Genomic DNA, 13,446 nt, shown 5'->3' on the forward strand with positions numbered 1-13,446 from the left:
AATCACAATTGCGGTTGACTTAAAACACTATAATTTTTTTAGGACGCAGTAAAAAATATAAATATATATAGAAAATCTTGAGAAGTAGCAATTTTGATTAAAAACTGATGCATTTTAATTGTCTCCGACATACAGACCCCAACGGAAGGCATGTCACTGTCTGGAACAATTAAATTGAGACCGGTTACAGTCATTGTCCTGTGTTGGAAAACATTTTTTTAAACTGTTTCGAAGACTGCGTAAATAATATATGTAATAGACTAATTGTCCGCTAGTCACCTCGCTCTGCTCTTTGGTGAAACGCTATCTTTTTAAAGGATAAAAGTATTATTGTTGACAAGGGTTAGCCTACATATTCCACATGCAGAGATTATTCTTGCGAAAACAGATAATCTGCGACTGCAGTAAGCCACTAAACTCAATGTCACTATTTTCTCGTGGCATGCACATTAAATCAGATAAATATTTCAGTTAACAGAAGCAATTTAATAGACCCTACACACACACACACACACACACACACACACACACACACACACACACACACACACACACACACACACACAGAGTTATTAAAGCAATCATTCACGTTATGTCATATGAACCCATACCTCCATATGAAAAGAGACAGCAGAGGTAAATTAAGTACTAGAAAAGTGTCCTGTGAATATTGTGTACATTCATTTTTTAACGATTTACATTTCCTGGATTGCATTTCCAATGTTATTTAATGCAAAGTGGAGCAAAAACAAGGACATAAATGCTGCACACATGACCCAAAAAGTCACTGTACCTGGATAGCACCTGTCATATAGGAAAGACACTGGAATGGGAGAAATGAGTGATGATGTCAGAGTGTAATCACAGTGCTCATTATGTCTGCAGTTTCACATGAAAACAATGCTTTGGCTTTTCTTTCCTCATAGACCAATACGTCATTGTTTTCATTATGTCTAATACATTAATAAGCGTTAGTATTGATAGGCAAGAACATATTTACTCCCTTGTATTGTGTGTACTGATTGTTTTAAGTGGATTAGCTAACAACTGCAAGGTTGTTTTGGCACTCACAAAGGTTCTATGGAAACCTGCAATACACACAGAAATAATGCTCAATATACCCAATAATTAATTAAGGGTTAAGAACAGTTACATACGCAGACGCGCATTTACTCCTATAATCAATGTTATTTCACTCAGCAGCCACATGGTGGCAGAAATGAGCTTCAATCGTAAAGATATGCTTGCGAGTACAACTTGCATTGTGGAGTACTGTTATGTAGATTTAAATGGATGTTAAAGTTTAATTATAACCAACAGTTGTCTCCTCGTAGTTTGGAGGGCCTGGAGGCATTAATGAACCATCATTTGATTTTTTTGTTACTGAAACCTGTAAATAAACACAATACATATGGATACTTGTGAACTCCTGTGTAGATTTGCACAGCATAATCTGCATGAACAATCCTGCGAGTGTGAGAACGTTTACATTTAGCAGATGCTCATATGAACAGGTGCTCAAGTGGTGGCCAAAGGGTGAGCAAGGCTTTATCAGAGGGGTGCATAAACAAATGATGAACGAAAGGAAACAAATATTTTCTCTAAGATTACCATTTCCAGTGGGGTTGCAATTGCAACCCCTGCCACCCCTTGAAGACCAAAGTGTCTGCTGGTGCCCTGGATTATCTGGCTGAAACATTATCTTACAATTCCACACATACACACTCACATTTGTTACCAAATGAGCAGATATACTTGTCAGAGCTGTCAGTCTGATTAAGTTCTCCTCTGCTGCTCTAATAGTCTAATCATTTAACAGAATACATCCCTTACACCAAATTGCACATTCTAGCCACATTTAGTACTTAAGTCCAAGGTTTACCCATTTTTGACCACAACATGTAGCAGAAGAATGGACAGGCTGCATGTTGTAAGTTTCCAGGCATTTATTCTGAAAGCCCACAAAGTGAACTGAAGGAACAATATAAGCTGGCAAGATATTTTAGCATAAGTCAGAAGTAATTCAGTAATTCTTCAGAAGAAGACTTCACAACAAAATAAGGCCAGGAGCAGAAAGGGATTGGCAATGTTACATGGCCTTGTGCAGTAAACAGTCAGGTCCTGGTTTCCAGTTGTCAAACAATCATACTTAATATTTTTTCAAAAAATAATCAAAACATCTTTAAACACCAGAGCTGAGCCATTACATAAATACATTTGTAAACATTATACATTACAATTGCAAAGGCAGAACACTTGCAAAACTGGCTAAAGTACAGCCATATATTAAAACTAGGATACATACAATGCAACTGGAAAATTTCATGATTAGAAATGGAGTTTATAAAACTGTTTTGGAATATGGCACTGGTCTAGATAAACAGGAAATCAAAACCCAAACAACCACAAAAAATATACTGGTGTTATGTAAATAAATAGACAAACACAAACAGCAAAAAGAAGTTGAAATTCAATGCAAACATCATCCCAGGTTTTGAGTGCAACATCAGTGCGACCTAAATGCAACATCATTCAACCTAAACATGCTCATTTGTAGTATTTCTGTTAGATTACAAAGTCAATTTTGGAACATCAGCTGCCCACCTCATTAGAAAAACAATCAAGCCAATCAATTGACTTTCAAAACAGACAGAGAACAGATAGAACGGATCCCTACACAACTCCAAAGTTGTGACAGTTTAGTGTTTGTCAGTACACCCCACGAATTCTACGCAAACCAGGGTTCTGTCTAGTCAGATTTCAGCTCACTGGGGTTGAGAGGAAGACCTGGGGAGAAAGGCTTGAGGTACCATACCTTATAGGACACATACCAACCCAAGATTCCAAACAAGGTCCCCAGAACTTTGTGAACCATGTTGTGGAAGTACACAGAGGTACAACCAAACATCCATATCCAAATTAACACAATGACATTCAATGCAACATACAGTGCTTCAAGTAAAGCACTTCTACGTTGTTTCATCATGTACAGCATCGAATCCATCTCTTCAACTATGATGAGCGTAGAGTATGCCAATATGAACGAATGGCCTGATATGTCACATCCATCCCATAGGAAACCGGCATTTCTGCAATCCACTTTTGTACCGAATTCTTCACGTTGGACTTTCAGAGAGTCTGACTCGTAGCACTTTCCTGTAATATCTTCAATATACATAAACGACTCTGTGCACAAGTACCAAATGGCAGTTGCCACCACAAGAGACAACAGTCGTTTTAAAACAAAAGTGAAGTTTCTGTTGTAAAAATTGGACACAGATATAAATGGTAGCAGCAAAAACAGGTTCCAGCCCCAAGAGATTTTCACAAAATAGCTGGGGAAGGAAAATGAACACAGTTAATATCCCAATATTTAAAACAGGTACGGTCAACACTGAAATCTGGCTAAAAATGACGTAATTTAACTTAGGTTAGTTTACTAGTTAGCTAGCTGAATCTCAACATTTAGGTCCATATATTTGCATTAAATGTTTCTGATTTCAGAGTAGGATTGCTGGCGAGCTAGCAACATACTGTGTTGAAGTAGAAGACGAGCTGTCATTGAAATAACCTCATTTAACCGACAGAAAACCCTGCTAGCCCAGTTAGCTAAATGTTTGCACTCACAGATTTAAAAGATTTCTTCTGTTACTGAAATACGTCGTCGGTACAACATCCAGGTCTTTTAGTAGTGATCCTATAATTGAAACACACAAGAAAAAATACTGCAAATATTTGCGGACAATAGTGTTGGTCCAAAAAGATACCAACTTATCCACAACGATGTTTAGTGCCGCCATGTTGTTTCTGCGGCTTCCCAAGTTCACCCCGCCGCCCAACCAAACGTCCAGAGGCGGACCGGCGTCGGGAGCGCGCTGCTCGCCCCCAACGGCTGCTCTGGTCTGACGTCATGTCATAATTACACAAGGCCCAATTTGTAACTTTCTTATTGTTTTGTTCTTCTAAGTTTAAATTTAGCATGCTCTCAGATTAAGACCCAATTTTAAACATAGTAAATATCAAGTTGGTGCCGAAGTACTTATTGTGGTAGCTGTGTGACATGATTTACAACAACTGTTGTAAAAAGCGCTATATAAATAAAATTTGATTTGATTTGATTTTGATTTGATTGTAAGAAACGTAGTTAGATAATTTTATGGATGATTTACCTGCTGTGTAGGTAGCTAAATGCTAGTAATGTCCTAGTATTTAAACTAGCTAACGTTTGATTACTACAAGCTAGCTACCTTTATTCAGTAAATTGACACCAGACCCAAATGCTTACAATGTAAGAGTAGATTTTTAACTTAATGTGATTTCTATTATATGTAATATATAAAAGTTAAAGCGAAGGAGTTAAACATGTGGCTGCTTTAGCTATTCGATCAGTATAAAGCAAATCATGTATTTATAAAGATCAGTAACTAGGATGTATCACCACAGCTCTATGTGTAAAGATCAGAACCTGGGCTGTATCACCACAGCTCCATGTATAATGATCAGAACCTGGGCTGTATCACCACAGCTCTATGTATAAAGATCAGAACCTGGGCTCTATCACCACAGCTCCATGTATAATGATCAGAACCTGGGCTCTATCACCACAGCTCCATGTACAATGATCAGAACCTGGGCTGTATCACCACAGCTCCATATATAATGATCAGAACCTGGGCTGTATCACCACAGCTCCATGTATAATGATCAGAACCTGGGCTGTATCACCACAGCTCCATGTATAAAGATCAGAACCTGGGCTGTATCACCACAGCTCCATGTATAAATATCAGTAACTGGGCTGTTTCACCACAGCTCCATGTATAATGATTAGTAACTAGGCTGTATCATCACAGCATTTCAGTAATGTAGAGAACAAGGTTCCATTTGTAAGACAAAAATGTCCAGTAGGTGGAAATATAATGCTCTGACGTCCAAGATGAAAATGTGTTCAGGGCACAATACTGGATGGGTACTGTGAGGAGAGAGTGGAGGCCTCCCGCCCCGTCGTCGTGTGCGGGGACGTGCAGCTTAATGGGGAGGGGGGGGGGGGTCTGTCACGCTACGGTGGCTCCCTGCACTCCCTCGCCCGTCACACTAGAAAGGTCCCAGTTGAAGTCTTTCTTGTCTTCACAGCAAAATCGTGAAGACAAAAGTGACACTCTTGAGGATGGCTTGAGTTTAGGCTTTGCTTCAAAGTTTTCACTTTTGAATTCATAAATTGTAACCAGACACCAGAGTTAATGCTATCGTCTGGGAGAAGTGTGTCTATTTAGTCATTTAGTTGCCAAACACAACTTACATTTTGCTTTGGTGTCTCTTCTCTCCACCACCCAATATTGTTAGTTAATTTACCATATTGTCAGTTGTGATTTTCACTAGGGGGCTGTGGTGCACATGTGCCCAGCCCTAGCCGTAGTCCAGGGAGCAGTTGTGGTTAAGTGCCTTGCTCAAGGGCACTTCAGTCATGGCCTAAGGCCTGGGAATCGAACCTACAAGGCCACTTCCCTAAACCACCAGACCATGACTGTCCCAGACAATCCACTCTACAGGGGCTGTTGGTGCTTTAAAGTACATCACCATGGGTTTTAATGTCATCTGACTGTGGATAAGCTTTGTACTGTATAACATTTCCCTGTTTCCCTGTTAGATACCCTGTATCTATATAAGTAATATTGTGTTTTATATATGAATAAACTTTAACAGTGGGGAAAAAATGAAAAATGAAAACAATGAAATTCTCTGGTGCAGCAAGAGGAATTGGAAAATGATTCATTGATTAATTTTCCTTATTTCATGACATTGTACATTGCACAAAAGGCCTTGGCTATAGTTTATATGTGTCAAAAACTAGCACTTCAGTTTGAAGCTTTGCCAAAGTACCGATGAAACACAAGTAGACTACTAGGAGTTGAAGTGTTTAAGTTGCCATTTTCGCCCACTGTGAATTACACCCCAATCAGAATTAGTCCTCCACATTATCTATGCAGTGAGAATCCACACACTAGTGATCACTAGGGGACTGTGGCGCACATGTGCCCAGAGTGGTGGACAGCCCTAGCCCCGGAACCCAGGGAGCAGTAGAGGTTAAGTGCCTTGGGCCAAGGGCACTTCAGTCATGGCCTAGGGCAGGGCTATTCAACTGGTGGCCCGCGGGCCAGATCCGGCCCGTTAATGAATTTGTACCGGCCCACGGCCCAACAAATTACGTTCGCCACCCCACCATCAACAATTTACGTTCGCTTCAATGTTACATCCACTATGACAGTATTGGTAGGCCTATAGGTCTGAAAATTGTCTGGCCCACAGGTCAGAGCTCTCTGCCAATTCCTGGCCTAGGGCCTAGGAATTGAACCCACAATCCTCCAGTCACAAGACTGATTCCCTATCCACCATTCAACCATATCTTTCATATTTCGTATATGCTAATATGCTAAGATATATCACGGAGGAAATGTGTAGACACTGCAAAGTTACAGTGTACTTTTGTTTTCAAGTGTCTAGACAGAATGATGTCATAGCAGAGGAAGTGAGATTGTTCCTGGCATGTGGCTGTTCCTTTAGTCTCGTCTTGCAATAAGGTTTGCTTAAATTTATGGGACTGGACTGACTTCCCCTGACCATTCCAGTCAGAAAACTTGCTTTGTTAAACAAGGTTTTCTTAGATATCCATATTTTTAAACAAGAACGTTACAAAGACATTAAAAGATAACCTTTTATGGGGACCTCGAAAACATATTTATAGCTCTCAGTTGAATAGATGATTGGTTCTACTGTAGAATACTCATATTTGCTAATTCAAGTTGATTTATATAGACATATTTGACTGCTTCCCCTCATCCAGTTAGTGCTGAATAACTGTTGAGAAAATCTTCCACTGACTTCTCTGTGATCCTGATTCCAGTAAAGCCAGGTCAAAACGAACCCGTTGTCAGTGTTCTCCTCGAACCATCCATCATGTTGAATAGCTACATTGCTCTGCAAATATACTCTAAGGCCGCCAAAACAAAGTTTGGACTGCTGACATGAGAAACGGATCATTGCGCAGCCGTGGCAGGAGAAACGGTGGGGGGGGTGTAGTGTGGTTCTGGGATTTATACCTAGTGACACACTTCACACAGAGCCCTAAGAGACATAGTCAGACCACCATCGTCTTCTTGCAGCAGAGGGAATAATCACACAGCTGTGCACCATTCCCTCCCACTGTGTATCTCCAAGTCTCTCTCATCTTTTCATGCACACTGAGTTCTCTTGCACCACAGGCGGTACAAGGGGATGAGACACTACAGGCAGCCAGACAGACTCAGTTTCATTTGGCTTTACCTTCAGCCTAAAAGGCAGTTTGCAGTTTACATGTGTCTCCAGATTGTCATCCAGAGTAGCTGCTCATGTGACACTGCTGATACATCGTCTGATGGGCAGTGATCTAACTTAGGATGAACTAACATGGATTTGTCTTGCTAAATACAAATGATATGCAACACCATGTCTTTATTATTTCAATTGTTATGCATATTCATCCTGATTACACATAATGCTTACATTTACTCCCAAGAAATCCAAACATTTATAAACATTTATATGGTCGAGAATATTTTAAAAGTGGCTTCACTTGCAACATAGAGGTTATTGGTTCGAACAATCCTGTTCACTCTAGTCCTTTTTCAGAACAGATGTCACCAGGCTAGAGGATGAACTTTGACATGGGAGACCAGAAGCCTTTGGCTAACCCTGAGAACTGCTAACTTCAGAAGTTTCTTAGAAAACACAGCTCAAATGGCAGGCATTAAATCACAAAGTGACAAAGCGCTACTAGTGAAAAAGTCCTTCTTGTGAACTCTTTCTCGCTTTTGAGAGTGAACTAGTCTGTGTGCCTGTTTTGAAATCATTATAGTTTTAAGTTAAACTCCAACATGTCAAAAATCAAACAAAACTGTGAGACAACTGTGAATTACAACACTGATTCACTTAAACGTCCTCTTGTGTAGCTGTACAATCCCAGTTTAAACCAACTCTTTGTTGCTTATTTACTCATAGGTGTCATGAGTCATGTTCATTATGGTAATATGGGGGTGAGCATCACACAGGCTTACCAAACAGTACACATTCACAGAGCCCTAAACTAGAAGAACCCTGTAAATGCTTCAGCCAGATGTCAGTGAACAAGAATGCACTTTACTCTGTCTACAAATCAGCAACTCAAACCTGTTTAAGCTTCTCCATTGTTGTCCTATTTGTGGTAAACCTGTGGCCATGGTAACATATATATTTATATAATATAATATACATTATAATTCTAAGCAGACAAAACCAAGATTTTGGTTTTTGGTAGTGTAACCTGGGGGTGGACCAGCAGAGCAGCTAATCCCCATGCTGTTAACCACAGTAATGCCTCAATTTCAGGACTCTGGTGCTCTCACTGACCCCAGACCTGTGCCAGCCCATGCCGTGTGCCTTGGCATGGGTTGCACTGCACATGGCTTAAGCCTTCCTGGAAGGATCCACGTCTTCATAGAATCCAGGACATCTGATGTCATAATGGCCCATGACTTCAATAACTGGTGTTTTTTTAATCTGCTTTTCCAACTTTCATTCCCTTCTTGTGCTTATTGAACCACTTTATTGGGTTTGGTAAGAAAGACGGCTATGTGAAGAAATCATTTGAGCCTTTAAGTATGAGCTCAAAACAAATGCAGGTGAGGAAGTAATAAATAATATGACCAATATATGTGTGTAGAACTGTTACTTTCATAGAAACATTAAATGATTTGTACGTTTAAATCAGTATAAAATAATTTATGTAACGTTTTAAATGTTTACATGGATAAAACTGCTCCTCTCACTAGCTTGCGGATTTTTTTTATACATTGCTATTGATTATTTGTGTTTGGGAAAATGTGAGCATTTGTAGTTTGGGCTAGCTATTGGGAACTTCTGTGAGTGTGCTGAAAAAGCAAGAACGCCCATCAGCATGTTTTATGAACCCAGAAAGAGCAAAGGGATTTCTCTCATCGACGTCCGACAGCCCCAGAGACTGCCACCCCAGTTAAAGAGCCCCACTGCACATCTCAAAGGGTGGTGTTTGCGAAGGCTGACACTTAAAGCCCAGAACCTCACAGGTGCTTCCTTTCGGGCTTGTCTGTACCAAAGTGCTGGTGTCCCATTTGAAGGTATGCGTAGTGAGGACCTCTCCAGCTCAGAACTGCCTCTTTGTCTCTGGGGATTACCGGGTTCAATTCAGAGGTATAAATCAAATTCCCATTTTCAATTTCTTCTAGAGTTCAATTTGTATAGAGATATTGGTGAATAATTCATTACAGGAATATTGTGTTGCAGTATTAGAATAAAGGTTTTTCTTCATTTTAATGCACTTCTTTTATTCCAGATGTGAGGCATTTTAATGGCGTTTGAACTTTCTACTCATATTCAGTGAGTGGATTAGGTTTGTTAATATATTTCTGCAAATTTGAATAACAGTTATTTAGAGTGTAAATCCTTACTGTGATTATGGTATACAATAAGTGTTTTATGTTTTATGCATTACAATTATTTTTCATTTTTGTTGCACTGTAATTAGTGATTTGTGTTTTAGCTAATTGCAGAGGTACACTACTGAGCATACAAAAATGAATCAAGTTCATTGTATCAGTTGTCAAAAATAACTGTGCATGGAAAATTACCTGAGCTATCTTCAAGGATTCCAAGTTAATACATGTAAAGAGAATTTTCTGCCATTTCGAATGCATTTAAGTGTTATTCTCTTGTCCACTATGGTCAGAATATAAAGCGCTTTCCAGATAGACCATCCAGAGACCGCCATGCGCGTGGCCTGCGCTCACTTGTACTTGGCTGCCATCTTGTGGGCTACACCGCACATTCGCGTGAGCGAGGCTCAGACCAACGGTACTCACGTCTCTCTGGTCAGCGTCGCTGACTCTGAGGCACTATTGAACCCGCGGGGCACGAGCACCAACATGCCCCGCAGCCGGTCGAGGCGCCACATTTCTTCCCGGGACATGACGGCGCTGTTGGATTACCACAATCGCGTGCGCTCCCAAGTCTTCCCTCCTGCCGCCAATATGGAATATATGGTAGCGTTATTCGTCATTACTTTTGCGTTTATGAGACATCATTTTAGCGCATATCATCACACACTTGGTGTTGGTCCTATTACAACTCAATACACAATAGCATTATTTGTACTCAAGTCATGAAATGTTTTTTATATATACTTTAATTGAGAATTTTACAGTTGGTTGTATTCATAAAGCTGATGTCAGATCACTGTAATGAAATGTCACACAATATATATTAATATATATTATTAATATATATTTATTCTTTCTTCCTTTCTCTTTGGAAAGATGTGGGACGGAAGGCTCGCCAAATCTGCCGAGTCCTGGGCCTCTCAATGCTTATGGGACCATGGACCTCCCCAAGTTATGAAGTACCTGGGCCAGAACCTGTCCATCAGCTCAGGAAGGTATTAAGGGCTTTGTCACACTTGAAGCCACGTTATTCTCTTCTTTTTAACTCTCATATTGCAGCTTTCCATGTTGAAGAATAATGTCTTGACACATATCTTTAAGATCAACTTTCTTTTCTCTCATTTGGAAGACCTATCATGTGTTAGCCACACAAAACAAATGATGGCCATGCTGTTTAATACTGATGTCCAAATTCTGCGCGTGTCCACACTGAGAGCGGGTGAGACACACGTGGTTTCCTCCTTCATGCAGGCACAGGTCTGTTATCGAGCTGGTGAGGTCATGGCACGAAGAGAAACATTCCTTCTCTTACCCCAACAGATGCACAGGCTCTATCTGTTCCCACTACACACAGGTGTGGTTTCCAGCCAAACCAAAAAGCTTAAATACTGGTATATTGCAAGATCACCCAATGTATTAGCTGAAGAATTTTTTTTTGAAGGTTTTTTGTCATTCCTGTGCGTGTTATATTTGAGCATGGTATTGGTATTTAAATTATATTCTGTATATTAAAATATGAATACTTTTTGTTGTGGGTGTACAGATGGTGTGGGCTAGCACCAGTAGGGTTGGGTGTGCCATCAACAGGTGTTCAAACATGAACGTGTTTGGGAGTACGTGGAAGGAGGCCATCTTGTTGGTCTGCAACTACTCTATCAAGTAAGACCTGATTGTATCATTTTACACTCAGTGGAACCAGTCCAAGTTTAACTAGCAGCAAAATGTACAGATCGTAACAGCTGTTTTAAGTAGCATGCGATAAGGAGATTGTCGTGAACATGCTCTTGTTTGTCTTGCAGGGGTAACTGGTTAGGAGAAGCTCCATATAAGATGGGAAAGCCATGCTCTGCGTGTCCTTCTGTTTATGGAGGATCATGTAACAAGAATCAGTGCTCCACATCAAAACCCAGGAAGAAGCTCAATTGGTTTTAGCAGCGGTCATACATAATTGGGGATTAGACCAAGGCGGTTTCATCATGAATAGTTAATGAATTATGACAGAAGAGGGAACTTCAAAGAACTTCCATTTTGATGTAGTACCATTAAAAATTCAGGTTGTTGCTGGCAATGTGAAACACAATGGAGTTCCTGCCCTTTGTGCATATTTTATGTTACAGCCGAAGTAACTAACTGAAGAAAGTGAGGAACTGATGCTGCCTAATGAGATGGTCATACTGTCACCCATCTACACTTAACTGGTCAAGTCACAGGCTATATTCAGGAACTGGACTTGTTTCTGGTCCTGTTCCTGAATTGTTTGCACTGTTCTGTATGTTTGCTAATGGGCAATGCAGTTAGGTCCATGTAGAGGTACGCACTTTTATGGCTTATGTACATCCAATAAATTTTCTGTGGATTTGGATTGACAAATGGCAAGATGAGCAGTGATGCATAACACCTTCCCTGTTCATATAATTCAAAATGAAACATACAATACAGAAATTAGAAAACTAAAGAGACATCAGTTGTTTTACTATATTTGATGTACACCCTTAAACATAAAACTGTAAAACTTTACATTTACTAAAGCCTCCACTGTCAAAACAACACTTAGAGTGTCAAATTCATCCTTACAAGTTTTGTTTGGAGTTATATTTTACTTTACTGGGGCTTGATGTACGTCACTGTGTATGCAACTTCAATCATAATAACTAGGTTTAACATATTACTCTATAAAATACAAACTGGTTGCAAATGACATACCCGAAAAGCAATTAACACTGAACAAGCTCTTATAAAACTGTAATTAATCTTTTATTTTTGGATGTATTCCAGTGTCCAAGTTACAGATTTTCCCTTTAGGTTTGTTTCTATTTAAAAATTGTTTTAAAGGTCTATCTGAACTAACAATATTGCACAAATGCACAATTTACTTACAATATACATACAAATGGTTACATACAGGTTTATGATTCCAATAGCCTAGGAGTATATTAAACAAAAACAATCAAGATGAAAGTATTCAATATGAAAGAAAAATACATATATACATATACATATATTCAATATGACAAAAATACATTCAGCCTCATTGAGCCACCTTTCATGATATAGGCTACTGGGGGTGGGGGAGGGGAATCTGAAACTGAGGTAATGTCAGAGTTTGGGCCAGGAAGGCCGATTCTGAGGCCATTGGTCTGCTATGAATCAACAGTAAGTCTATATATGAAACCATAAACTGTAAGACAAAGTAAGAATAGTGCCTGTTTGTCCATTCAGTGTTTATGAAATTGCCTTGACAGAATTGTTAAATTGCTATATTGATAAACAAAAATACTATACACAGTACTATACTATGATCAGTACTATACTATACTAAAGTACTGATCATTTAGATCCCTAAACATGTTCATTTGGTTATAGTAGATCAGATAATGAATTTGTTAATAAGACACTGTTAGAATAAAATAAGAATATTTTATTTATATTCCACACTGTTATTAATCACTTGCTATGACACTGTGAGAAGTTTTGTGACTGCGTATTTCCCATGAGCACAATGAAAAGTAAAAACTACTGTACTGTTGTGTAATTCTATGCCTTTAGCTGAGTCCATCATTTTATAGCCCTGGGAACAGCTGTTTCTGGTGGAAACCCATACAGGACAGCTACTGTATCATTTTCCACAGGTTCAGTGCAAGTTCTGTGGGTCATCCATTGTATCAGTCTGAGTTCCTCATTTTTTTTACACTCATTTATGACTGGATACATTAAAATGTAACAAAGTTTTTTTTTCTTTCAGTATTAGCCACATTGTAAATCACTCACATGACGTGGTGCTATTCTGCCACTTCAAATTAAATCTTTTTCCTTGTTCCCTCTTGACTAATCAAACACGTATTTTCTTGTTTTCTTCGTTGTGAGACAACCTACGAACTAAGATGCAGACCTTGAAAAATGGGGTGAAATTATAACAAATTGGCTGTTTGAGTTTCTATCATCCTGTTGCCATGGCTACAGC

General features: G+C 39.4%; 2 protein-coding genes across 3 annotated transcripts; one reads left to right on the top strand and one right to left on the bottom strand.

Moving 5' to 3' along the window:
- Positions 1-1,917: 1,917 nt before the first annotated feature.
- Positions 1,918-3,866, bottom strand: fitm2 (fat storage inducing transmembrane protein 2). Its single transcript, XM_076984336.1, has 2 exons — positions 3,628-3,866; positions 1,918-3,335 (listed from the first exon to the last, which is right to left on the bottom strand). The coding sequence occupies exons 1-2, from the start codon at positions 3,798-3,800 to the stop codon at positions 2,750-2,752; spliced, it is 759 nt and encodes a 252-aa protein (XP_076840451.1). The 5' UTR covers positions 3,801-3,866; the 3' UTR covers positions 1,918-2,749.
- Positions 3,867-8,604: 4,738 nt separating this feature from the next.
- On the top strand, positions 8,605-13,287 carry r3hdml (R3H domain containing-like). 2 transcript variants are annotated; one of them, XM_076984077.1, is made up of 8 exons: positions 8,605-8,693; positions 8,986-9,240; positions 9,383-9,439; positions 9,776-10,088; positions 10,362-10,480; positions 10,737-10,839; positions 11,029-11,144; positions 11,285-13,287. In XM_076984077.1, exons 4-8 carry the CDS (start codon positions 9,816-9,818, stop codon positions 11,415-11,417), a joined length of 744 nt encoding a protein of 247 aa, XP_076840192.1. In that variant the 5' UTR covers positions 8,605-8,693; positions 8,986-9,240; positions 9,383-9,439; positions 9,776-9,815; the 3' UTR covers positions 11,418-13,287. The 2 variants fall into 2 exon arrangements, with proteins under 2 accessions (XP_076840192.1, XP_076840191.1); XM_076984076.1 differs by having other exon boundaries at positions 9,383-9,426.
- Positions 13,288-13,446: the final 159 nt, after the last annotated feature.

Source organism: Brachyhypopomus gauderio, chromosome 21, assembly GCF_052324685.1.
Source record: "Brachyhypopomus gauderio isolate BG-103 chromosome 21, BGAUD_0.2, whole genome shotgun sequence".
Classification (NCBI taxonomy): Eukaryota; Metazoa; Chordata; class Actinopteri; order Gymnotiformes; family Hypopomidae; genus Brachyhypopomus; species Brachyhypopomus gauderio.